At 45.0% G+C, this 27,373-nt stretch overlaps 1 protein-coding gene across 3 annotated transcripts in view; it reads left to right on the top strand.

Moving 5' to 3' along the window:
* SLC38A3 (solute carrier family 38 member 3) overlaps window positions 1–7,992 on the top strand; it is a 160,868-nt gene extending 152,876 nt beyond the window's left edge. For all 3 annotated transcript variants that reach the window (XM_081900308.1, XM_081900307.1, XM_081900306.1), the window contains one exon: window positions 208–7,992. In XM_081900308.1, coding sequence (XP_081756434.1) covers window positions 208–312 — 105 coding nt within the window. In that variant the 3' untranslated portion in view covers window positions 313–7,992. The remainder of the gene's footprint in view (window positions 1–207) is intronic.
* The last annotated feature ends 19,381 nt before the right edge of the window (window positions 7,993–27,373 follow it).

Here is a 27,373-nt window from a genome sequence, read left to right as displayed (position 1 = left end):
AGAAGTTCTGCCTGTGCTTTTACTGAACCAAAAATGGGCAGGATTGCCAGGAACCACTTAAAATTCCTTTGAGAGCCAAATCTGGCCTGTGAGTTACGAGCTGGCTATCCTTGATCTAGGTGGGGAGGTTAGAGGAGCAGGGTGAAGAGCCAGGCCAAAAAGCCCCTTTCCTTCTCTGTGAGTGACCCTCTTTTTCTCCCCCCGCAGGCAGCCCTCTTTGCATGCCTTGGCGTGCTCTTCATGATCATGAGCCTCAGCTTCATCATCATCGACTGGGCATCAGGTGGCGGGAAGAGCGGAGGCAGTCACTAGACAAGGCCCGGACCCTCACAACTGTGGATCAACGCCTTGGGAAACTTGGCCAGCTTTGATACATTTCCTGCTCCCCTACCTCTGCTAGTACTGTGCCGTAATTTAGTCCACAGCTCCGCTCTGAGCCAAGGGGGCGCTGTTCCGTTACTCAGTTCCTACACGCGACCCCATTGAGCCAGGGGGGCTGCTGCTGGCTAGACCAAGCCGGAAACCAGTTCCTAAACTTTTTGAGCATTTGTTTTAATCTCACTGTCTGGGAAGGGCCAGACCAACGGCGCCTGAGGAACAGGCAAATGAGGGAAATAGGCCAATCCAGAGGGGTGGGAGGGTTGCTGTGGGATGTTTGTCCTTATATGTCCAGTATGTCTAGCCCAGCCTGAGGCAACTGGAGAGTCAAGGGCAGGAACAGGAGGAAATTGGGGGAGGGGACTGTGGCTAAAGAGCCTGAGAGTAGAGCTTTGGCCTGAGGTTCACCACTGACAAGGGAACTGGAGCCAGGCCTTCCTACAGAATTACGGTACTGGGGCCACAAATTGGAAGTAAATGCTTTCAGACAGGGAGAGAGGGGCAGAATGTTTCTGTTTGGTTTTTAAAGTCTTAATAGCCTCAGCCCCCACCAGCCACAGGGCTTTTGTCCCTCTCAGAAGTTGCTTCCTGAGTCCTTGTTGTTCCTTGGTGGGGGAAGTGGGAGTTCTTCCCTCAGACTTGGTCCTGTTCCCTCTGCTAGGGTGTGAGCCTTATGATGAGCCTCATGATCAACGCTCCTCTCTCAGGGCAAGGGGATGCTCAGGGCAGAGGCCACGGAGGCCTTGCTCTCTCCCATCTTTGCGCAGCTACCTGTTCCACACAAAACACATGCAAACAAGTATGACCTCATTGCCATCGCTAAGGTGGCCACAGGTCTTGGAACTGACTGGCTGGCGGATGGGAAGCGATTTGGAGATGTCGGCCTTTCTGAACTGTCGGTTGGGGTGCAGGTTTACGCTGGCTTTCCTTAGCTCATGCCTAAGCTTCGCTTAGGGAGGTGAAGCAGAGATGGTTGGCATTTTGGGCAAACGGTTAGCTGTGAGCAACAGAGCTCTTCCTCCTTCATACAAGGTGGGATGGGAAGCAAGCCTGTGTCAGCGATATCAAACCCCTGTTTCTGTCTCCTCATTCCATTAGGTAAAGGCAAGAAGTCATCACATTGGGTGGAATTCAATGTTGTGCGATGATGAACGTTCCGCCTGCTCAAATACTTTTGGCTTGCGGGGTGAAATGATCCCCTCTCTCCTCCCCACACGTGCCGTTTCGGGGTTTCTCCCGAACCTCCCCTCCAGTCAGTTTCAGGGGGGCGAATCCCAGTTGCGCAAGTAGAAGTCCTTGCACAGGACTTCTGCAGATGGGGCTCCCTAAGTGAATCCCACCCAATGTCTTTTAAGACAGAACGGCATTGAGGCCTCTCTGAGGTTCCTGTGTCCTGAAAGGGTACCGCCTGAGGCAATGGAAATGGATCTGTCCATCCTAGAGACTGGTCCCTCCCCACTAACGCATCACAGTGGCCTCTCTTCCTATCTGCCAGCAGTTGCTTGAACATGTTGGGAAGTGTAGCCCTGCCACCAAGCTGGTCCGCCAGCCTAACTGGTCACTAGGACTTGATTGCTGCTAATTTCGGTAGGCTAGGAGAATTTGCATTCGTTTTGTTTTGTACATACTGATGTTGCTTTTCCTCCAATTTGTAGCAGGCATGAGATTCCAATGGAATTGTATTTATATAGCTGCTTTCCCGAATTGGCAAGGATTTGCCCTCCATTGAGTCCCTGCTTTTCCTTCAGTGTAATTTATGTACGATCAGATAGGCATTCAGTGTCCCCCCTGAACTAGGATATGAGGCCTTGTGTAATAGCAGATCAGGAGGAACAAACGGATCTTCCTCATCTTTACTCTCTGATCTTGTCGTTGTCATATTTTATATATATCTAGGAGAAAATATTCATCATGGCTTCTTCCTAAATCAGAGGTGGCCTCCCAAATATGCACTTGTTTGAAATGCTCTGAAATCTTTCATACCTCATCTTACTGTAGTCAGCCTGGGCCTCGCAAGCTCAGAAGAAAAAGGAGGAAAAAAGCCGCTGAGAACATATCAAAAGCAGCAGAAGGCCACTTGAGAAGGGAAACTCAAAAGAGTCCAGTAGTTGCCAACGGGGTAGTCATTTGTCCCATAGGGAGCTGCCTTACACCAGGTCCTTCTAGCCTAGTGAAGCCTACTCCCCAGATGCGAGCCAGTGGCTCTCCTGGGGTTGTTGGACTCCATCAGCCCCAGCCAGCATGGCCAATGGTCAAGTTTGGTGGGAGCTGTAGCCCAACATCATCAGGAAAGTCACATGTTCCCTGTCCCTCTTTTACTCTTGACTGCCCTCCAGGGTCTTCAGCAGAAATCTTTCCTGTCACCTGGTTCTTTTAACTATAGATGTGAAGGGTTGCACTTGGCCAGGGGGGTTGCACTTAGTTTTTTCTGTATGCCAAGCACAGGCTCAGTCATTCAGCCACAGACAGGGGCCTTCAGCTGCCACCCATGTGTAAGGGGAAATGTAGGGTTGATGGAGTCAAAGCAGTGATCTTCAAGCTGCACCAGCTGCAGTGCTCTTTACCACCAGTGGGTGTCCTATTGACTTTGCTGATGGTCCAGTGTGAGAAATGACCAGGTTGGAAATAACAACTCCAGGTCTAAGTTGGAAAGCGAACCTCCGGAACTGGGAGTATTGCATCTAAGGAAAAGCATATCCCTGTATCTGACCCCCTGTTCCAGTCTTCTAGTGAATAACACTTGTAGGTCTGCATTTCATGTAGGGTGGGAGACTTTTCAACCCACCTCTGCATTTATATGGCTTTGGCAGTGGCTCAGAGTGCAAAAATTAGCAGAAAGCTTTTCAAAGCCTGGAGGTATGAGTTGGTCATTGTTTAATATCAAGCCCCTGTTGAAGGCTTGGGCTGTAATCTTAACCCTCACTTACCTGGGAGTAAGCCCCATTGAATTCAATAGGACATGATTAGAAATGTGCTGTAAACTACGGTGGCAGGTTGAAAAATTGAAAACCACGTCCCCCCCGGAACACAGGGAACAGTGGACTTCTTGACTGCTGTGAAGGATTGACTGCTGTCAATAGCTTAGGAAATAAAGGAGTACTTGGTGATGAATACTGGGCCCTTCAGAAGTGGCTGAAGTACAACTCCCATAATCCCTGACTGTTGGCCATTCTGACTGCCAGGGCTGATGGGAGCTGGAGTCCAAGAAGGAACATTAGTTCCCCACCCCTGAAATATAAGATTCATGTGTAATTTGGGGCATGGAGTTCATGGAGACCTGAAGTTGTGTGTGGAATGAGTGACACAAGTCAAAGGGTAGCATGTAGGACTTCATGGAGCTGAGCTCATTCCAGAATGAGAAAACCATGGAAGACTGGATGGTAAAATTCAGCATCTCTGAACTGCTCTCATGCTCCTATAGCTTGAAGTCTTCCAAGGGTAGGAGAATTCAATGGAGCATTTCTTCCCATTTAATTAATATCTGGTGTGCAACCCTCCCACTAGGGAATGCAATCTGAAATATGTAATTGGTTCTTTCTTGAGAAGCACAGGATTATGGGGCTAGTTGTTTAATAGCAAGACGCTTTGGTTGTACTAGGGCCATAGTTTTCACAGAGGAAGCCCAAGAAGCTTCTGAGGAACTTTGGTGTCCCCACCAGCACTGAATAATATACTTTCTTTCCATTTATATCATAATATATTTCCAATTGACCTTTTTCCAATTGTTATTATGCAGTGGGAAGCTGATGACACTTGTAAAAATTTCCCTGCTTTTCTCCCGTAATATTGAGGAACCTTTCCCAGACCTTTCAGCATTCATCTGATGAAAGTGGATCCACTGAGTTGTGCAGGAAAGCGAAACAGCTTTTTCTTCGTAAAAGGGGGCAGGTGCTGAGTAAGTGAAATGAACAAGCATCTTCCATAGGACCCTGTGACTGGCACACAAAAACATTTGGATACTTCAAAGTGCACTTTCCCTTATGAATAACAAAAGCGTATTTCTGGACTTGGAGGTAATAGCCCTGTAAACTTTTCATTATGTTACGTGGCCAGCACCAAATGCTGGTACCTTCAGTATTTCAGAAGCTATTGTGTACCAACAAAATGGCTCGCATTTGATCCATATTGGAGCAAGAAAAGGCATTCTAGGAGCCATCATGAGTACATTTTCAGAATGCATGTGCTCTTTTAATAGGTATGAATTCAATACTCACTAACAACTTTGATTACACAAGTGCTATAACTATTAAATAGGTACAGGTAGAACCTGGCCTTCCAGCTATTCAGCATCCTGGCCAGGTGACTCTCCCTCCTATCCGTCGTACGTCTGATAAGAAGCAGAGTCATCAGGTGAGCTGATATGATGAACCAGCATATATTCCCGGAAATAAAATCTCAGGCGGGAAAGGAGATGCCTACAATCCTGGAGTTCCTGAGATGAAAAACACTGGATCCCTGCTCTTACCATCCCTATGGTACTCACTTCCGCATTCACAGATGGGCGGCTTTGCTCTGCCCATTCACATGGCACTCTTGCCCATGCACAGCAGCATCCCGTGTAGGTTCTGTGCAGGAAAGGGCCTCTCATTTTCCACGTGCAATGAAATTTGGTGTGCAAAACAGCCATTTTGTGAATGCAGCATACCTGCTGTGTGTACAACTGGATTGCAGGGTGGTACAGTTGTTTATAACAATATTTTTTAAATGTAGCATTTGGCCAGTTTATGAGATGCATGTTGAAGCAGTCTGTAAGCTACTGCCACCATCTGACATTCTGTTCAGGGTGCTGGGCAGTAGCAGGCACAACACCATGAAGCTACTCTGCCCCCTGCCGCTGTTTGCAATTGTTGCTGCTTCCAGTAATTTGCACCTTAAAAGGCTGCTGTATTTTTACTCTTGATTCCCCCCCCCCCCCGTAGCACCTAGTACACATTCTTTTACATGAATTGTGCAGGAGGGAACACATTTAAATAGTCTGAGGAATGTAGCTAAGGAAGTCACACCTCTGCCAATGAGTGACTGCTGGTACTAGTGGTAGAAATGAACTGCTTTTGCACAACCCTGATACCCATTGGATGCTGTCCAATCTCCATTGACCCCATCCCTAGGCAAGTTCCATTGAACTTAAGGGCAGTTGCCTAGAACCACTTCCCCATTTAGAAAATAGCAGACACAACATAACATTCTGCATTGGTGCAGTGTTATTTGGGGGGGAGTAGGGGAGCCGATTGATGTAATCTGCCATCCTAAACCATTGTTATTGAAGTAAATTTCCTTTAAATGAATGAGACTTACTTTCAAGTAAATGGTTTTGGGAATCTGGGCTGAAAAAGAGTGAAAATAATCATTCCCTCTATTCATTTGCATAAGATGAGCTAGCCTCCAATAATCTTACAATCCTTCCCCATTGTTATATCTGCTGTCTTCTTTGCTCGATATCCCCTCTTGCCAAAAGCCATAAGGAAAGATTCTTCTTTTCCTTCACTAATAAAATGCACCTTATGAAGTTCAGCACTCAGATGGGGTGGGGAGTGGGGAGTACAGGGCTAGGAAGCAAAACCAAGATGAATATTTTTGCAGCACTGGTGTTACAAAAATAATTTTAAAGTCCACAAGTAATTATTTCTAGGGTTTAATAAATATAATGGACATAAATAAGAGACACGTATTTTTGTACTGGGATGGTGGCTGGTCAATTTGCTTTTTATAAATACTGTATATAAGAGTAGATCTTTTTTAATGTATTTGTTGTTGCGCTCAGTAACTCTGTATAGTGTATATATTTTATGTCCTCAGCAATGAGGGACTGGATACAAGAAGACCTGCCTGAGCTATGGGGAAAACTTACTGCCATCTGTGAAATTCAGGGTAATTGGGCTGTTTCTGCAGCCTCGTGTTCAGCTGGAAGAGAAATGGAGAGAGGAGAACACATTTGCCAATAAAAGTTTGGCTTGGGTTATTAAAAATGATCTCACTGGCCCTAGCAGTGGGAGGTCATTTGAGACCTTTCGGCTTATTTCAGGAAGTTAATATCAACCAAGGACTTGATCCAAAACTCAGCTGCATTGCACTGGTGCTTATTGAACCACTACCATGGGCGACCGAGCCCAACCAAACCCAAAACACACATTTGCTGCAGAAACCGCATGGCTCACAGACCACAACATACAACCACCGGAGGTGCTTGCAGTGAGTGAGAATGATCACAAGAGATCTCACGGGCTTGTGCAGGCTGTGAGCTCTTTGTGCCGGCAGTCACCGCAGAGTTGTACTGCCTTTGGGTCACAGCCTCTGGCCTCTTAAGGCTAAACTGCTACATGGCCATGCCTTTCAATGCAAGGGTGTTGGTTTGTTTTTTAACAAATACCCAGCATGGAGGGAGGGGAGAAGGCTTTAACCATCCCCACCCCACCCCCACCCCCACCCCCGTGAGTCTAATCCGGGTTGCATGTGTAATTTGCAGATTTTAAAAGCTGCTGAAGCCAATGGGAGCTTTCCCCACCCCTCAATGTGAATTTAAACAGGAGGTTTGACATGGATCAGGGCCACAAGGAGAGAGGGTAAGTGGGTGAGAAGGCTTCCTTACCCACATTACTAGGATCCTGACCAGGAACCTGTCCCCAAAGCTGGCAATTTGCATTAAGAAACACACAGATACATCTGCATTTAAATACGCAGCTGTGTAGCTAAAGTCATGTGTAGTTGGGCCCCAAGAAGCAGGGATATGTGAGATAAAGGTCCCTGTGGCTCACAACCCAGGCTCCAAGTATGAAACACAGAAGGCAGGAGAGAAGGTAAAATCGGCACAGCGAACATGTGGCTTGTCAGGTGCAACCTAAAATATTACCTTCCTGGTCCTCTTTTACCCCTTAGGCTTAGAGCAGGTTAACAACCCTTTTAATATTTATTTATTTCCTGTAACATAGGCTGCAGGCTAGAGAGCTATATCACCCACTTGTTGCACCCAGATGCTGTCTTGGTTGTTTGGGGTGCCTGGCCTGATAGATGATAATTGGGTCCGAGTGGGGTGGTGGGGACATAGAAGTTGAACAAATAAATGCCCAAGGGGCCATGGTGTTGATGGAAAGCAACTGTTCATCATTTCAGGACCAGCTTTGAGCAAGCTTCTCCTCTTTCCTGTTCTTTTCCATAAGGGCACCCTAGTGGGTGACAACTGTCTGCCCTTCCTGTTTCCAAACTACAGACAGGCTGTGCTGCCTAGCTCAAGGCAGGTCAGGTGTCCGTGTCTCCTCCAAACTTTTGTAAGGGAACTCAGCTGGATGTATCATAGGAAGGAATTCTGGAGAAGGAAGTTTTATTACTTTGGGTTTTCCCACCCCTTCGTGTAGGACCCTTCCACTTTCCCCAAGGGATTCAGGGTGGGGGTGGGGAGGGGTATATGTGCGTGAATCCTGCTCTGTCCGAAATTCCGTCCTGTTTGTTGTCGTGTCCCAAGTCAATCTCTGGAAAGAAGGGAGGAGTCTTGTCTGGAGGAGTTCCTATTTCTGTAACATGTACTAGGGGTCAGTTTTAAATTATATGCTGAAATTAGATCTATATTTGGAAAAGAAAGAAATCTTTTTAAAATAACAATAAAGAAAATGTGAAACTTCACCCAGCATTATGCCTACCTCTCTCTCTCTCTCTCTCTCTCTCTCTCTCTCTCTCTCTCTCTCTCTCTCTCTCTCTGTGTGTGTGTGTGTGTGTGTGTGTGTGTGTGTGTTTTAAGACTGAAAATCCAAGATTTGCAAGCCAGGCTGAAATTGGCCAAATGAAAGTAGGCAACTCCAAAGCTTAAACTGAGCACAATGCACACCCTGATCATGACCTTCTTTTCTCTGAAGTAAGGCTCCCAGTGTCGAACAAGGCTTGCTTCTTGGTAACTCTACTTAAGATTGCTGCCAAAACTTCATTGCTGGATCCCTGTAATAAAATTTCTAGCAAGCTTTTCTCTCTCTGCCATAGAGCCTGCACTTCAGTTAATTTATATTCAAACAAAGTTGCATTGCACCTCAATAAAAAAGTCAGAAACTTACCGGTAAGTTGATTCGAGGAACTAAACAAAAATATCAAAAAGTACTTAACATCACATGTGTCTAAACAACTGGTATCACTGTTACTGTGAACTATGTTTAGCTAGGCGCAGTGTCTGTGCCCAGGCCTTGTTATCTTAGGGTTGTGTCCAAAGTAGAGCCAATTAAATCCATGCATGAGCATAACAACTGGACCTCCACCGTGTGCCTCCCCTGCTAAATCTGTGCTGTGGGTTCTCCCAACCCTTCAGAGCCATTTTAGGGACAGGCTATGGGGAAAGTCGCACTGTACAAGCCGAAGTCATTCTGGTCACACTGTTATTTAGTTTGATACCGCCCTAAATCAGCATGCTGAGAACTGTAGTCTTCACACATTTTGGCAAAGGCCAGAGATATAGAAACAAACAATCTTTGGCTCACTACATGTAAAGGATCAAGAATGAGTGACAGTCTTTAAGAGGTGGGGGGGGTGGGACCTGTGGCCCTCCAGAGGATGTGGGGCTGATGGAAGTTGGAGGCTAAGAACATCTGGAGGTCCAGAGGTTGTTGCCAGATTTTCCCTCCAGAGTAGATGTGCAGATAAGCCAGCAAGCTCAGAAAACAAGGCCTTGGCTTCTTTTTGAAAACCTGGCATCTCTGGAAATCTTATAATAATGTGTTTGAAACTGGCCTGTAGGTGGCACCAGTGCCCTTTTCATATTAAGCGCTTAGCTTAACCAAGAGGAAATATGCCATCTGCTGCCAAGGAAAGAGAAAGCAACTCCCCAAAGTTGGGTGAATGGATTGGGAAAGCCACAGCAGCTACGGACATCCAGAGGCCCACTTTGGGGGTGGGGCAGCAGCAAGGGGGGAAACTCTTACTTCAGATTCCATTATCAGCCAAAAATGGAAAGGCAAGCAAGCAAGCAAGCTTACCCTGTGGGGGATTCCCAGTTTTTTTCCTTCAAAATATTTCAGATTTTCCTTTTAAACATCTATGTTCCCACGCAGTGGCTGGACTGCTGATGGGGGCAGATGGCCGACGTCATGTGGCACCTCTGCTAAGACATCTACACTGGTTGCTCACATGCTGCTGGTCCATGTTCAAGGAACTTGTGTTGGCATAAATAGCCCTGACCAACTTGGGTCCAAGATGTCTTGGGAGCTACCTGGGCCCTTATGTCCCAGTTCAGTCTCAGATGTATGTACAAATGCTGTAAGGTGTCTCCTGTGTTTCAGAAGTCTGGCCTCAACCAGAAACTAGGCATTTAATGCCATCAGTTCCACACTGTGCAACACACTTCCAGCAGAGATTTGGCGGGCATCCACACTGCTTAGTTTCAGACATCTCCTAAAGATCTATTTATAGCAACAGGCCTATGTAGCTGCTTAAACTTTCATGGCTAGTCACTGCCAGTCATTTTCATGATTATTTTGTGTTGTTTGTAAGCTGTGTTGTGTTGTGCCGTACTTATACATTGTTATACACCACCTTAGTGTTTTATATGAGCTAGTGGTATATAAATATTTTTAAAAATAAAACAAATTTCATTGATACCTAGTTTTAAAACATTTTATAAGAAAAGCTGCTCCATTTTTTTAAAAAAGTTAATTTTATTGGGCAGACAAGTCATCGCAACCAAATTTTTAGGGGCTGCAAATATTGCCTGGGTGAGCTCTTCTCTCTCATTGCTTGGAGATCCTAGTTGTCCATCTTTGTTCCACTGACTGGCTTGCTGTGTCCTAGGAAGTGTTTGTGCTTGAGTACCTCTAGGAAGGCCTTCTGAGTCGAAGAAGGTTCTGCTCATGCAGAAAGCCGAATGTGAGACCTAGAACTGACCGTACCTTTGCAGATGGGGAATCACATTTCTGAAAGAAGAAGAGTTTGGATTTGATATCCCGCTTTATCACTACCTGAAGGAGTCTCAAAGCGGCTAACATTCTCCTTTCTCTTCCTCCCCCACAACAAACACTCTGTGAGGTGAGTGGGGCTGAGAGACTTCAAAGAAGTGTGACTGGCCCAAGGTCACCCAGCAGCTGCATGTGGAGGAGCGGAGACGCGAACCCGGTTCCCCAGATTATGAGTCTACCACTCTTAACCACTACACCACACTGGCTCTCCAAAATGATCCAGGGAGGAGAAGGATAGGGGCAAAACTAGCATTCGTTCTCTCTGCCTTTCACTGGCTCTGGCTGCATCTACTGCTGGGACTCTCTGCCTTCTGTCCTAACAGTCCCAAGGAGCAGTATCTACCACAGCATCACACCCAATTCAAAATCTGGAGCTTTAAATTTGAATCAGTGCAATTGGTACTCATCATTCCTTTCAATTTCATTATCTTTTTTTTCCATTTACTTTTTTCAGGGTAAGGCATCTTCTGCTCCAGAGGAAAGAGTGCCATTTTTTCCCCTTCAAATTATTATTAAAAAAATAAAACAGTTTTTTTCCTCTGTAAAAGCCAGCTTTTACAGTGAGCCCCTTGTGTCTTTCTGGGGAACACAGCATCTCTCGCAGAGCTGGCCTGGACTGACCCTGCTAAATAGAGGAAGTCAAACCATCAAAACCGCAGAGAGATGCAGCAGCTGCTCTGCGAACACAGAGAGCTGGTGTGGCAAGAAACAACCAACCTGTGCCAGCGGGGAGGAAATACGCTCTTTCTCCTAACCCTTCCTTACCACAATTCCTCCATTTTTCCACATCTCTGTTTTCTCCCCCTGTTCCTCTTCCCTCTTCCTCCTCCCCCCCCCATTTGTCAGTTATTACTCCTTTTTTCCTTATTATTCCTCGATCAAACTCATTGAGCCTTAAACTGTCATTGATGTACTGAGCATCTTATCAACTCTTCTAGTTAGATATTTTTGCTTTGATCTCCACAGCCCCACAACCTGGCACAGGTACGCACCTGGAGAGTCTTGCCTTTCTCAGGAGCAGCAGCTTTATCTGCCCATCACACAATGGAAACAGAACACTTGGACAACTGTTTTTATCTGAGAAAGTAACTAAGAGAGTACACAACCTGAATGATGTAGTCAAAAAGGACAGTCTTTTTGAAATATGGTACCCCTTTATATACGTAATATCAAACGAACTTATGGGAAAATTTCATAGAATCATAAAACAGAGTTGGAAGGGACTCGAGGGTCATCTAGGAAACTCAGCTAAAGCATCCATGACAGATGGCCAGAATCTGACACATTAGTCTTCTCTTCTGGGGAGAGGGGAAAAGAGGGGAACAAAATTGTTTTGCTAATGTTTGTGTTCATGGTTATATACAGTACTTTCCTCCTTTGAAAAGAAATTTAAAATCTTTGGGAGGCAACAATTATTGCTATGACCCTGCAGCCATTTAGCACATTTTGTCCCAAGTATCCTGATGCTTTAAAAGAGGGCATGCTTAATAATCCATTTGAAAGGGGAGCCTACCAGGAAAACTGTACAGACACACTGCCCCCCCCCCAAATAGAAGAAATAGGCTTTTTTCAAGTTCTGCTCCCCTTGTAGGCCCAGAACAACAGGTTGTTTTTGAAGAATGGGTTAACACACAGCTGCATAGAAAAATGAAAGTAACTTCAAGAACAAATAAGGGGTGGAGTCTTAGCCAAACCCATAATAATTGGAGGCAATGTTTAACTCTATCATTACACCTTACTACAACTCCCGCTTTTGAGTTTTTGAAATGATAAGGCATTGCTATGGGGTGAAGGGAATAGCTGGGTATGTACCACCCCTGAAATGCAACAGACACACTAGTTCTGTTGCTTCCCAAAATAAATTACCGAAAACGGCATTTGTTCTGTGTCCTGTGGCGCCACAAGTGCTAGTTTATTGCAGCACAAACTTTCTTGAGCAAGAGCTTCCTTCTTTAGCTGCACAAAGCTCATGCTGCAGTAAATGGGTCTGTCTCCAAAGCTGAGAGCTCTCTGTGTTGGTAAAAGCTGAGGCTTGGCTGTCGTGCTTGAGACATGGAGGGAATTGCTTTGTACTGAGGAACTGAATTTATTTTGTTCCATGTTTCCGTCACACAAGAATATGAGTATGCACGGCTGACGAAGCCCGGTTGGACGAAACAAGGTATTATCCCAGAATCCTTGTTGTGCCATACCTTCAAGCTTCCCATCGGATCCGATATCTACATTCAAGGAACGTTAGAATCCTCAAAGCAGCGATATGTGGAACATCATAAGATAAGCATACCATATTGTGGTTATTGCCAATATGCCAATTTAGGAACCGAATGGACTTTATCTCCTGACCATCCATTGGACTTTAATTTCTCTTGATATGTTCTGTTTGTATGATGTGTTGGTCTACAGAATTACTACACTTTGTGAGATATTATATGTTGAATTGTGTTTGAAATAGAATTTACATTGTCAAAAACAATGTTACGTTGTGTGTGCTGTTACCAGGACTGTATTTACATAACCTAAGGTTTAGTAGTGTTTTGCTTGTACTGAGGAGCAGCAGTCAGTCACATGACACCACACGCCACTCCACCTGCAGTCTGAAATGGTACAGTCCAGACACTGGCTCATCAATTCAGTGGAAACTAGGCCTCGCTGTCAAAAGAGGTATAACAGTGGCAAACCAGCCTCAGCCCTATGTGTTTTGCTGCCCGAAGCAGACCACAAATGGCCCCATCTACTACTTTCAGACACCTCTCATTTATTTTTAAGATTTGTACACCACCTAATAACTAACATTTTGCGGTGGCTGAACAATACAATTTAAAAGCCACTATTTTTTTAAAAAAATAAACCAACAAAAACAAATGATCATGGTAAAAAGTAGAGCTGTAATCTGCAAACCATATAAAACAGTGTTCAAAAGTACTAAGCGATCTTAAGGATTTTAAATATCTGGGAAAGTGAAGTCTTGACATGGTGACATGAGTTCCAGATGTGCCTCTCTGATGAGGGTTTCACAACCAGGGCGTCCCCATCAAAAAGGCCCTCTCTTGAGTACTCGTCCATTGCACCTCATGGGTGGGGGCACCTGGAGAAGGGCCTTTGAATATGGTGTAAGGGTCTGTGTAGGTATATATGTGCAGCTTGAGAGTCCCATGGACTGCAAGAAGATCAAACCTATCCATTCTTAAGGAAATCAGCCCTGAGTGCTCACTGGAAGGACAGATCCTGAAGCTGAGGCTCCAATACTTTGGCCACCTCATGAGGAGAGAAGACTCCCTGGAAAAGACCCTGATGCTGGGAAAGATGGAGGGCACAAGGAGAAGGGGACGACAGAGGACGAGATGGTTGGATGGTGTTCTCGAAGCTACCAGCATGAGTTTGACCAAACTGCGGGAGGCAATGGAAGACAGGAGTGCCTGGCGTGCTCTGGTCCATGGGGTCACGAAGAGTTGGACACGACTAAACAACTAAACGACAACAAGGTATATATGGGAGGAGGGGATCCTTCAGACTCCAGTTTCTATCTCACCATATTGGTTCATCTAGCTCAGTATTGTCCACACTGGCTAGAAGCAGCTCCCCAGGTTTGCAGGCAAGAGACTTTCCTAGTCATGGGTGAAAATGCCAGAAATTGAACCTTGGACCCTTTGCATTAAAAGCAGGTACTTTACCACTAAGCTTCCTTGTACATCCACTACCCTTGAAGGAGTTCCCCTGTATTATTCCAGCATGTTTCCTGTATTTCCTCTGTTTCCCTTGTTCTGTACACTGCAGATGGCCTAATCGCTGACTCCTTTCAGTCCTCATTACATTCCTGGAACTGGGAGATACATCAAAAGAAGCCCATTTACATAATTGACAAACCATAGGGAATTATGCCAATGAGGAGGTCCTGTGAGCACAAATGAGGACTGCTAGCCTGTTTATTCTGTGTGCATTGTGTTCTTCCAGTTAAGGCTTCTGCCAGTGTCTGGTCAGGCTGCAGAACTGGAGGAAATTCATCGTGGGGAAGCTTTTCCTGACACAGAGACACAGGGAGGGCTGGGAAAAGCTTCCCCATATGAATTCTCTCCAGACCATTGTTTAAAAATACAGGAGCAGTTCCAGAAAAGGGGCAACTCTACTGAGGAGGATGGGAGGAAAACACTATTATAAATAACTACATGGTTGATAGCCAAGTTTTTAAAAAAGTCTTACTGATTAAAAGCAGCACATTTGGATTTGTGAGAATGGACCAGTTGTTGGAGAACAACAGTGGGAGAGCGCGCGCACACACACACACACACACACAGCCCCGGTTTTCAATGCATTTGTTCTGAAAAGACAATATTGTTAAGGAAAGTATTTAGGTCAGTTGTTGTGATGAGAATTGCTCACTGGCTGCACTTATTGTCCCATCTTCTGGCTTTGAGCGACGGAGGGCTGCTTGTGAAAGAGAATATAATCCATAATCTAGTGCCAGCCAGCAATTAACGTCTCATTCTGAGGTCCTTTCCAGGGAACTAATGGTTGATTCCCACCACCACCACCTTTTTGGCCACTCAATGGAGAATCACTCATTAGCAAGCATAAAGTATGGTGAATGCAAAATGGCTGTTTACCACACCATACATTTAAAGCATATTGTCCCCTCCCCAAAGAATCCTAGGAATTGTAGTTTGCTATGGGTGTTGGGAACTGTAAACTACAGTTCCTAGGATTCTTGGGGGGGGTTGACTTTAAATGTATGCAGCCTAAATGACTTTCCATGATGGTTGTCCCTATGTGATGATGTTTGATGTTTTATCGTGTTTTTAATATTCTATTGGGAGCTGCCCAGAGTGGTATAAATAACAAATTATTATTATTATTATTATTATTATTATTATTATTATTATTATTATTATTATCATCATCATCATCATCATCCATTTTGTGCCACAGCTCTGTCACAAGGAAAACTTGCAACATTTGGGGCTACTTGGTTTAGGGGGGGAAAGTGAGTAAAGGAGACATGATAGAGTTGTATAAAATCATGTGTGGTGTGGGAAAAGTGGATAGAAACTAACAAGGCCACCCTATACACAGCTACTTAGAAGCCAGCCCCATTGAATTCAATGGGATTTACTCCCAGGCAAGTCTGTTTAGAACCACAGCTGATAAGAGACATTTTCTGCAGCTTCCATAATGTTTAGAATCTAGGGTCATCCAATGAAGGTGGGAGATTAAGAACAGACAAAAGAAAGAACTACTTAATAGAACACACGGTTAAAACTATGGAATTTGCTTTCTCAAGATGTGGCAATCAGGGGCGTTCCGAGGTGGGGGCGGGGGGGCACTCCAGGTGCCATTCCAAAGGAGGGGTGACAAAATGCCGACCCCCCCGTTCAGCCGCACACCCCTGGGACGTGCACCACGCCCCCAGGACACGCGACACGCCCCCTGGGATGGAGGATAAGGCTATCCATGGCTATTAGTCATAGGGCTCTACTTTCCTTCCAGGATCAGAGGAACCATGCCCTCTGAACACCAGTCACCCTCATGCCCTGCCCATATCCTTGCTAAGAGACATCTAGTTGGAAGCAAGCAAGAAACATTATGCTGGACTAGACAAACCTTTGGCAGGACCGTTATTACCAGTTACCATGTGCCACTGAGGGTTGGGGGGGGCACTTCACATTGGCACCACTTCATGTCCCCTGCTTTTTAGAGCGACTGTATTGTGCTGTTTGCAGAGGCATATTTAGGGGAGAGCGACTGGTTTGGTCGCACTGGGCATGGATTCTCAGGGCACTGGAATGGGTGATTTAGAATGGAGCATAAGAGGTGGGGGGGCAGGGCAGGAGAATGAATTTTGGCATCACACAGGAAAGCCATTGAAATCTGAGACTCCCAAATCTGCCACTGCTTTTTGCCTAGTTAGGTGCCTTTTGCAAACCAAATCAGCCCCATGGAACAGTCTTCTAATAATGCATGAAAATTATTTCTGCTTACCACATCATTGACTGAGAAAACCAGGCAGAGAATTATTTGTTAATTGGTGCTGCCTTAAAACATACATTAATGCCCAAGTTTTTGCGTGGAGCAATGGAAATACTCCACTGAGCTGCTTCAATATTGTCATTTTATTGCTATTTGCTGCATCTTAGCTGATGTTTTAGCTATTTAAAATTTTATTGTATGGCTTTATAGTGTGCAACTCAGTGGATGGAAGGATATAAACTGAAGAGGTGAATGAACTAATAGTGAACAGTAGTATTCCATAGATCATTTATTTCAATGTTCCTCCTGTGCTTAACAGCAATCAATACAGCTGACTTGTGGCTGTAGCTTTTCCTGTCACTAAGGCTCCATTTCTGCAGATTAGGCTGTTGCTAACACAAGGTGTTGGGAAGAAAGAAAGGGGTGGCAACCTTTTATTTTGTTCCAGCTGCGGCAATGTTTTTGGCCTTGAGGCAGGGAAATGTCACATACCAGTAAGCTTGGCTGGCTGTGGGCATGATCAAAACATGCAGGGTCTGAGCTGACAGACACACACACACGCACATACATACATACTTTATACAGAGCAAAGTACTGTATCACATTGCGCAACATTTGCTGTCAATGATTCCCATCAGTTCTCAGTTTGGCTTCCATTTGTTAATGCATTTATCATCTGGATTTTTATAAATCTGCTCCGCTCTCTATACAAGCTTGCTTTGAAATAAGTTCTACTGAGGTCAGCTATGCTTATTCCAAGGTAAATATGCCTTGGGTATTTGGAGAGTTTTATGAATGCTGTTCTCACTCGTTTTATTATACTTGCCTTTTTAGCTCAGGCAGAGGTGTGTGTGTAGCACCCGAAGACCTAGCTGTTATGAGAGACTGAACTTACCCAATTTTTCATCATCATCATCATTATTATTAATCCTCACCATAGTTATGAGCAAAGATCCATTTGGAAAACTTTGTTCAGGCAGAGGAATATCTGAAGCCAGTACGTGCAGCATTCCACACACTTCTGCTACTTACATCAAGGGAAGCACCTTAATTCATAGCAAAATAGACCTAGAATAGAAAATGCCTGTATTCTAGGTCCAAGTTAATTCAGTCCTGTCAGTGCCTCAGATTTCCATTGACTAACCGGAAATATTTTCAAAGCACACCGTACTTTCAAGGGTTCTTAATTTGACATGGTATTTTGGATTTAGTTTTACAGATACTTTACGATGAGCCACAGAGCGGGATTCAACTAAATAGTTGGGCTAGCAGGAACCGTTCTACTAGCACAGGGCTTGGCAAACTATGGTCCAGGGGCCGGATGTGGCCCACCAGGCTCATAAATCCAGCCCGTAGACCCTGCCACCCACTCAGTCAGTCCCCGCTGAGCTAAACTGGCACGGTGTGGCCTTTCCTTGAAAAGAAGCCGCGGATGTCTCACCATGCGGGGACTGACTTCCACAATGCTTCACGGCTTCGGATTGGCTGCGCTGAGGTAAACCGAGTGTGGCCATGGGTGGAGAGGCTGGCGGGTGGGTGGTCGGTGGTCTGGGCCGCTCCATGGGCATCGTGACAGGCGTGTCGCGGGGCTTCAGCCAGAGCTTGGTGAGCCTGCTGGCCCCGCGCCCGGTGCCTGGCTCAGAGCTGCTGCTGGTGGCATGCTTGACGGCCTTGCTGGAGCAGCTGGAGGGCAAGCTGCATGCTACCTGCCCGGCGCCACGTGTGCGTGGCCTGCCTGCTGATCTGGCCTCAGCCAATGGGCCGCAGTGCATGGTGCACGCCACCTGGGAGCTCTGCAGGAACGGGCCGATGGAATGGCTGCTGCTTGTCAACAATGCCAGTGAGTGGGCGGCACCAAGGCGCGCTCCTGAGCACATGCGGAGTGCATTCCTCCTCCAGGTCTGGAGGCAGCCGTGGGACCGGCTTGCAGGCTATTTATATTTTTCTAAATATAGTCAGCCCCTCTCCAAGGTCTGAGGGACAGTGGACAGGCCCCCTGCTGAAAAAGTTTGCTGACCCCTGGAAAAGGGATTTTCCACCTCTGCTCCCCCTGCATGACTCCAAGTTGATGGGTTTTTGGTTTGGGGAGGAATTCCATAGCATCACACAGGAGCAGGAAAGGGGAGATCATGCCATATAACAAACAGCATATAACTTGCATTGACCAAACAAACATAATCCTTTATTTCCTGCTCGTTGCTTCCATGCACAGGTGCTTGGGCAGCTCAGGAAGGACTAAAAGTTAGAGAGGGTACAGAATCTGGTGAAAGAGTCACAAGTCACTTCCCCTGCCCAAGACACTGGAAAGCTGATAGGCCAATGGCCTTCTTATGCTTTTACCCCAAGTATTTTGTCTGGCATTCCCAACCTCTTTTATGCCAGGTTGGATAACTGCCAATAACAGGTACGTTAGGATCAGTTCTGACACTGAAAATGAGTGGACCGTGTGCTCAAAGACATCCTGCTCTTTCTAAGAGTATTTCCAGCCTCATGTGCAGGCCCAGCCCAAGACATTTTGGCAACTGAGGCAAACCCCAACCCCCCCCCCCCAACAAGGAAGAAGGGGTGAATGAAGATCTACATTGGGAACAAGGCAGGGCATAAAGATCCCACATCAGGAGCTGCTACCCTCGTGGATTCTACTGCCTGAGGCAGTTGCCTCACGTGTGGGCTGGTCCTGCTCATGTGAGCCACTGTGGTAGAGCCTGCAAGGCTGAAGCCCGTCTGCCCTGCTCTCTTGCGCTTTTCAGCTAGTACATTCCAGCCTATTTTCCACAATGCCTTCTTTCGGGGACTCCCTGTATCCTGGCCTCAGCCCCTCATGAAGGGGGGCTGATGATCTTCAGCGTGAGATGTTTTCATTGAGAGTGGCAGAGCAGGAAAAACATGCTGGTAAAAACCGTCCCAAAGCTGGGTTTTTTAGAAGGCCACCTATTCCAGTGACAAAGAAACACCATCTACATTCAACAGTGTTTTCACTGTCCTTTGCAACCTAGGGCAGATTGTTTTTCCTCTCCTCTGTGGGAACCTCCTCTCCTGCACATGATTTATGGGCTTCGATTTATGATATTTGCTTTAATGTGTTACTTATTCCATCTGCTGGTATTGTTTGCTAGATGGGAATCTTCCTGTCTCTTCCAGTTCTGTTGAGAGTGGTAGCCTGATTTAGCTACATGAAAGCAACTCCGTCACAGCAAGACAAAGTAGGAATGGATCCAGCTCCCTGCCAGGGACTGAGAGCTGCCCCACACAGGCTCTGCAGAGATGGGTTAACCAATACTAAACCCTGTAATCCATAGCAGAGAATTTTCTCACTCTTATGCTAATTTGGTAATGTGATCCTCCCCTGCTCCCCACCTAAAAAGATAGGTATGTTGTGGATCAGGCAATGAAAATGCTTATCTCCGCTTAATAGGGTTGTGTTAATCAGTACAGGGAGAAATTAATCCTGTATGCAGTAAAAGGCTCTCTTATTGGTTTTTGCTCTGCATTTTTCTGGGCTGTAGACTGGCACTGAAAACAGGCTCCAGACAAGTTAAAAAGAGAAACATCCAGCTAATAACACGGTATTTTCAGTTAGGTTCTGGGAAAACAACATAGAGCCCAGAGGATGGCTATTGGTTTTATTTTCATACTTATGAAATACTGAAAGTAATTGTGGAACGTAGATGCTGAATAATCAGGAGCAAGTATTTCTTATTTGTTGCATTCTTGTGCCATTCTGTAATATATATGGCAAGTTTTCTTGTCATCCTATTAGAATATATTAAAATGATTTAATTACAAAGTAATACATAAAAGCAGCACAAACACAACAAAAAATAAATCACACAGGTATTGCAAGCTTGAAACAGAAGCCCAGATTTGACTAATCCAGGCGGAAGGCAACACAAGGGCTCCCTCTAGTGTAATGGGGCTTTCCTCCTCCTCTTCTTGTCCCCCACCCAATTAAGTCTAGGGAGTCAGGCAAGACTCCAGAATATTGTATGGGGGGGGGATGAATGATCAGAAGAGCACAACACTGAAATCTTTCCAGTGAGTCCCAGACTACGTAGGCTATGCACATAAGGTATATGGGAGCCATTATTCATCACCATTTTGTCCCCCGTGCTATTGAATATGAATCTGAAACTGCCAAGAACTATCACCAGGAAATTTGGACTGAGGTGTCACCAATAAGCGAATGACACCCAGCTCTCTCTCTCTGTTCTATCTGAATCAGGAGAGGTGATCAAAGTGCTAAACTGGTGCATGGAGGCAGTGATAGGCCGGATGTGGGTCAATAAACTGAAGACGCATCTCTTTACCCCAACCTTTGACAGTTAAGCTGTTTTGATTTAGGGAGCTGTTCCTTCCCCAAGAGGTGTGTCGAGCTCTTACTGTTTTATGGGACCTATCTCTTTTGTTGAATTTAACCTGTTCTTGTCCATTCGAAATGTTTTTACTGATGACATATGCACCGGACTATGCTGTAATTGTCGGGATCAGATAGATGTGCTCTAGTAGCCCTTGAACTCTTAGAATAAAACACTTAATTCTGAAAAACAAGTTCCAGACATGATCCTTCATCTCAAATTATGCCCTACCTGGAAATACCTGAGATGGCCACAGCCAGAGATGATGTCTGTGAGTCAAGTCTTGTGATGCTGAGGTGGAAGAGCATTTTGCCTGGTGGCTCTGACTCCAGAATATGAACCCAGTTCCCCTGCTTGCCAAATATGGGAGTGGGATTGGTTTCCCCCTATAACCTGACTCATGCCTCTAGGGAGTTTCTTTGCTTTCCCCTTGTGGCTTGGGAAAGTGGCTTGCTGACATCATTTGGTTCCCAGTCTGTGCCTCTGGTTTCAAGAAGTCCAAAGCCTTCTTTCATATTGCCTCACGCTACTAAACAGAACTGGACTGTGCATTCACAATTTTAGCGATAAGAAACATGTTTGTTATAAGAAGGATAGAATAGAGTTACAAATAGATGTATGTCACCATAACCCTAACTCCAGAGAAGTATGAAAGCATTTATTTCACAGCACAAATGCTCTCCTGTTTACACACACACGGCAAATCACTTAATTGTCCAAGGATAGTTCCCTTTATAACTTACAGACTTTTATATCACCACATTTCATTTAGAAGCACAAACATCCTTGATTTCCTTGACAGATTCATTACAGGCCTGCCTTTATTTCCATTTGAGTCAAAAACAAAGATATGCAAAAGGGGGAAAGATCAGCCCCGATATATTTAATGGATGGTTAAGGCAGATGTGGTAGCCATCTTCATAAATACTGTAATGGCTCCATAAGAAAACATAATCTTTGTTAAGGATGAAGCTTCCGTTATCAGCAACTCAGCGTTCATGCAGCTTCCTTGACTTGCAACCTGATCCTGTGCGTGTCTAATTGGAGGCAAATGCCACTGACTACAAGAGGGTTCAAGTCCACTGTGTATGCAGGGGAGGACTGCAGTCTTAGTAAGCTAAGTAACTCACATTTCTTGAAACTTCCCACTGTGATACTCAAGACATGATTTTGCAGGAAGGGACTGAATCTCTGCAGTAATCGCTTGTAAATTGGTTTGGAGACAGCTATGCAAATTCTGAACGGCAGCATTTCCAGTGAGAAGGAAAAAAGCTTTCTGATGTCGGGCCCAATGATTTCCTCCACGAAATAAATGCATAATCAATGTCCCTTAGACAGAGTTCAGATGCATCAGATGTAATACCTATAGGAACAGGGCTAGCAAAAGTGTGTTTATTTGTGACACTTGTGAGCTGTTCTTTAACAATTGTTTACAAATGGTTTGTAGCATAAAACATGGCAGCAACAAAAATGCATTCTGTGGGTCAGTAAAACAGATCAAAACAGTACTTCATCAGCTCTCAGTTTCATTTAACAAAGGTACTGCTCTCAAAAGCATGGTGGAATAAAAATGTTTGCACTTGCTTATCCTGGGGAAGGAAGAAATGAGGCCAAATTAGGGTATTTCACAACCCTGGGGGCAACCATTGAAAAGGTCCTGCTCCTCCACGCTATGAATATTTGACAGTGGTACCTCAGGTTACAAACGCTTCAGGTTACAGACTCCGCTAACCCAGAAATAGTACCTCGGGTTAAGAACTTTGCTTCAGGATGAGAACAGAAATTGCGTTACAGTGGTGGGAGGCCCCATTAGCTAAAGTGGTACCTTAGGTGAAGAACAGTTTCAGGTTAAGAATGGACCTCCAGAATGAATTAAGTTGTTAACCCAAGGTACCATTGCATCGGTACCTTCAGAAGAGTCCACTGGGAGATCTTAAAACCGAATGGGATAACCCACAGTCTGACCAGGTGTCATTGGATGCCAATTCCCATCAGTCCCAGCCAGCACAGCTGCTAGGGATGAGATTCTCCTCTTCTGAAACAATATTCAGTTAGAGATCTTCCAACTTTGTTCTAACAGCAGATAGTCCTTCCCATTTTAATACATGAATTTTAAATGATATATGTGCTGCATTTCAGGCATAGTAAAAATGTGCTGTCCACAAGTACAACCAAGCTTCCTGAGCTTTCTGCCCAGCATAAGAGAAGCAGTGCTTCAGATCTGCATTAAGAGCCCTGTCAGGGAGTAATATAGACAGAATCCTTTTAGAAACCCACACAATAACTGTGAGAGGCCCAGATTCCACATCAGGGTTCAACCAATTTGAAGTAAGTAAGAGTTTTGTGCTGGAATAACAGATTCTCTTGGAAGCTCTCCTACAGCAACCAGTTTGTGCAAACACAGACTCATCACGTAGAAATTGCCACGGAAGTCTCTAGAATAAAAAATGTTCTCCGGCTTCCTTTTCTGAGAGACTTCAATTTCTACAACTGAGGAGGGGTGTGTATCAAGAGAGGTTCATGGCTCTCAAACTTATATAGATGTGCAAGTCTATTTTCTCTTTATTCAAATGCTGCTCTGCTTCTGAACATCTTGTGTTTGGCAGTCCTGCTATATTATGACTTCAGGAAACGCTGCTGAGTTGAGGGGAGCACAGCTGCAGGTGCTGCTTCTGCTGCTAAGGCAGCAAGCATTCTCAAGCCAGCCCTAGTAGTAGGCAGAGTGATATGACAGCAGCTAGATGATGGGGGGGGGGGGGGCAGCAGCTGCTGTCCCCGGAGCCCTGAGCTATTGGAAGGTAGCGCTGTGTGCACCATGCACCTGCGAAACTAGTCTGCTGCCCTCAGGTGTGCTGGAGGACACTATCCTGTGGCCAGTGTTGCAGTAAGATTGAGCTGCCAATCAAGTCAGCTTTTGCATGTAGAAGAGGAGAGCACCACCTTAGCCTTCACTCCAGTGGCCCTGGTGATATCCCTTGCTGTACGTCGGTAATTTCCCAGACATATCCGGAATACTGCAGTTGGAAGCGGTAAAGAGAAAACAACAAACACTCAACGATTTTTCTGTCCGGATTTTCACTGTTTGAAATATGGCAACCCTATTTCATCAGGCTACCTATGCATCACAGTTCTTAAATCCAAACAAGCAGGATCTCTTATTATATTCCCCAGTCACTTGCAAATTTGAAAGCTTCAGTCTTTAAAATGTCATGTTTCCCACTCATTTCGCTCTTTCCCAAGACTCTTCTTCCATACCCCCCTTTACTGTCCTACTCTCCGAGTTTTGAGTCAGGGATCAACGGTCTCATCTGTGACCAGTGGCCTGTGTAATTGCTGGAATTAACGCTACCTCCGCCTGCACTAGATGGTGGCCCTGGCTTTGTGCTTTGTCTTACAGAGAATTACGAGTGGCTCCAAGCAAGGGAAACAGCTGTGACCTATACCTCTGTTACAACAGACAGCTGGTCACAACCTGTTTCTTGACATGCGTTTGCGTTGCATAAATGTTTAGCGGCCAAGGTCTGCTGCTGTCTGGAGCTATTATAAACAGAGTTGAATTTTGGCTTCCTTCTTGCCTTGCTACTTGGATTCAAGGGAAATGCTGTATAACCTCTTTTGAGTGGTCTAACTATGCCTAGAACTAATCGCACTTGCGCACCCAGACCAGCTACCTCTTGGATAGACCCATTTAGTGATTGGGATTGTCACCCCAACGTACACTGTGCTCCTGCTCCAAAAGCCAGATATCTGTGAAGCATGCCTCTGTCCAAGCAGACCATTTCCAAAGGGCTTCAAAAGGCAGTGGCTGAAACTTAGTAAGGATGCAGCAGAGGGCAGGAACAGATTTGTCTGCAGACCGTGTTGTTTCAAGTCCTTTAAGATATCTGCAGCTTTTAGAAAGGGAATTTGACCTCTCCTGGTAACCTAGCTGAGCATGCTTCATGGCAAAAATATATATTTTCATTCAAGCTTACCGTCCATCAACTTCTGATTTCTTTGTGGGGAACGTTCATCCACAAAGAACATTCATCTTTATTTAGTCGTACAGAATTCATATATATCTTACTGTTAAGCATTTCTTCATCCTACACTTATCAGTTTCCTCTTCACTTTCCTAACCAGAAAAAGTCAGGGATTTTTTAAATAGAAGAAGTGGATACATGGGCGTAGTTTTGTTGGGGGGGACAGGCCTCTTGTTAAGGGGGGCAGAACTTCAGTTAGCTATGTATTTTTATTGATTTGTATTGATTTTGGGGGCAGATGCCCCTCCCTGCACCCTCACCTTGGCTATGCCCATGAGTGGATATGTTGTACTTGGGGGGGGGGGGCAGAGGGCTTCAATCTACTAATTTCCCAAACCTAAATTTAAGGTATCTGCTTGAATCCCTCCCACAAAATACTGACCATCTGGAGTCCCCAACCTTGTTGCATATCAGACTGGCATTTAGGGACCTACAGAAAAGCAGATATTGAACAAGAGTGCAAAATAAATCCAATAGGAGCAGGAGCTGGTTTTATTTCCTTGACAGATGCATACTGGGAACTTGGCAGAGGGTGTTGAATTAGGAAGAAAAAAAGTTGATCTCCCAAATGTGGCAACCAAATCCCAGAAACAAACTAACCATAATTAGTCTGAAATTAAAACAAACATCGGTTTCTGTTCCTTCCTCCTTTTTCTCATGGCCTGAGGCTCAGTTCACACATAGAAACTGTGATGTAACACAACAGTGTGAAGGCTTGTCATCACAGCATGACTTTATCTGAAACAGCTTGACAGGCAGCAGTGGTAATACAGTCTTCAAAACTTCAAAATAGAGGGGTTGTAGAGATGCAATGAATACTTTTGCTTTATTCATGTATATCCTGCCCTTCCTCCCACAGGAGCAAAGAATATTGTCAGAATTCCACAAAAAGTGGTTTCACAGAAACAACAGGCTGTATGGAGCAGCCTCTGCAAAGTTGGGTTATTCAAAGCATCTACCAAGTTTCTGTTTTGCATGTGTGAAGTGACCCTTTCAGAACACAATTTTCCCACCTTCTATCCTTCATACAAGGGCCACACTTGTTTATGCTCCAAGTAAATCCAAAAGCCAACAGGAGCTCACATACACTAGTGCTCTTCCTTTTGGGAAATTGGCATGGGGCCTTCCTGGTAGAAGAGTCTGCATGTACCTTGGGTAGCAGAGCATCCATAGAGCTTTAGATCTGTTATGAAATTGCTAGTTTTGTGCAGAGGTGGAACAAACTGCAAGCAATGCAGATTCAAATGTTTAAGGTCCCAGTTCCTCACTTCTGATACAGCTCCCAAAGCTAGCAGCTGTGTCTGGGCTGGAAGGGAAGCAAACAACAAAAAACTGTCCATGTAGCAACACAACCATTTCAACAATGCATCAGGAAGATTAGAGGATAGATTCTGATGCAGTGTTAAAATACATAGATTCATTCCAAAGTTGATAGACATACCTTGTGTTTGGTTAATCAGGCTCTTACATTAGAGGCGGCTAATCTACTGATCACAATAATTTAATGGAGCTGGTAATTAGAAGGAAAATCTCCTGGGGCATCTTGGTGTATGGCTGTTATGCTATTCCTAGCCCTTATGTAAGTGCATGGAACTATAGTCTACCCTCCAGCTATATTTTTATGAAGGATTGCGCATGGTTCTATTACGGAATCACACTCTTTCCACCAGCTCAATTTCATTTTATCTGACAGCTGTGTCACTGTATAACGAGCTATTGCCAATGGCCCTGCATCAATCTCCTTTAGTTTGTCCTGCATGGTGACAAACTAGGTGACTGTTAAATTAGGAAGGAACAGTAGGGAAAATTCTAAAATACAGTATAGAGGGGAAATGCTTTAAAAATAAATAAGTAAATCCAACAGTTTGACACTCTTTTCTGCAAAACTAAGACACATTAAATAGTTGCAATCATTCTATTCAAAGTGTTAGGAATCAGAGTGCTTATCTAAAAGCTCCAATTTACAAACTACTTGTCTTATTAATACTTATAAACAATACGCAAACAGGACATGGGCACGTCCCTTGCACAGACGCTGCCAACTACTTGCCCTCTTGATTCCCGCCCACCATGGATGGTGAACATGGCTGTGGGGTGTTGAATGGGTGTGTCCAGGGCATGGTGAAGATTTGAGTGAGGTGGTGGTGCCTGCCACCTTAAAGGAGGCAATGGTGCAGCCACAACTGAAGAAAGGAGCCCTGGACCCAGTGGGTTGCAAATACTCCCTTTCTGGGAAGGTGACCGAGAGAGCTATGGCAGAACCACCGGACATTCCTGGATGAGACTGGATCCATGCCAGTCTGGGTGCAAGACTGTGTTTGGGACTGAATCAGTCTTGGTCACCCTGTTGACAAGGGGAGCATAACCCTACTCTTTTGGTACCATTAACCATGATATCCTTCTGGATTGATTCTGTGGAATGGGTGGTGGTTCTGTTCCAGTGGGAGAGTGTTCTTCACCCCTCCCCCCAGTGTTTATGCTATAGGGAGCATAATGCTCCCCAATGCTGTTCAGCATCTATATGAACCCATTGAGAATTTGGGAGTAAAATATTATCAGTACTGCTGTTTCTCCTTTACAACTTAGTCAGTGCAAACACTGGACAATAAATTGAGCTTGATTCCTGGTAAAATGGAGGCCTTGTGGGTGGGTGGGTGGGTGATAAGTCAATCTACCATTCTGGATGTTGTTGCCCTCCCTCTAAAGGAGCAATTCTGCAGTCTGGGAGTATTCT

This window comes from Podarcis melisellensis, assembly GCF_964234715.1.
Source record: "Podarcis melisellensis genome assembly, chromosome: 2".
Classification (NCBI taxonomy): domain Eukaryota; kingdom Metazoa; phylum Chordata; class Lepidosauria; order Squamata; family Lacertidae; genus Podarcis; species Podarcis melisellensis.
Note: the sequence above shows the minus strand (reverse complement) of the source record. Positions and strands in the feature narration are given on the sequence as shown.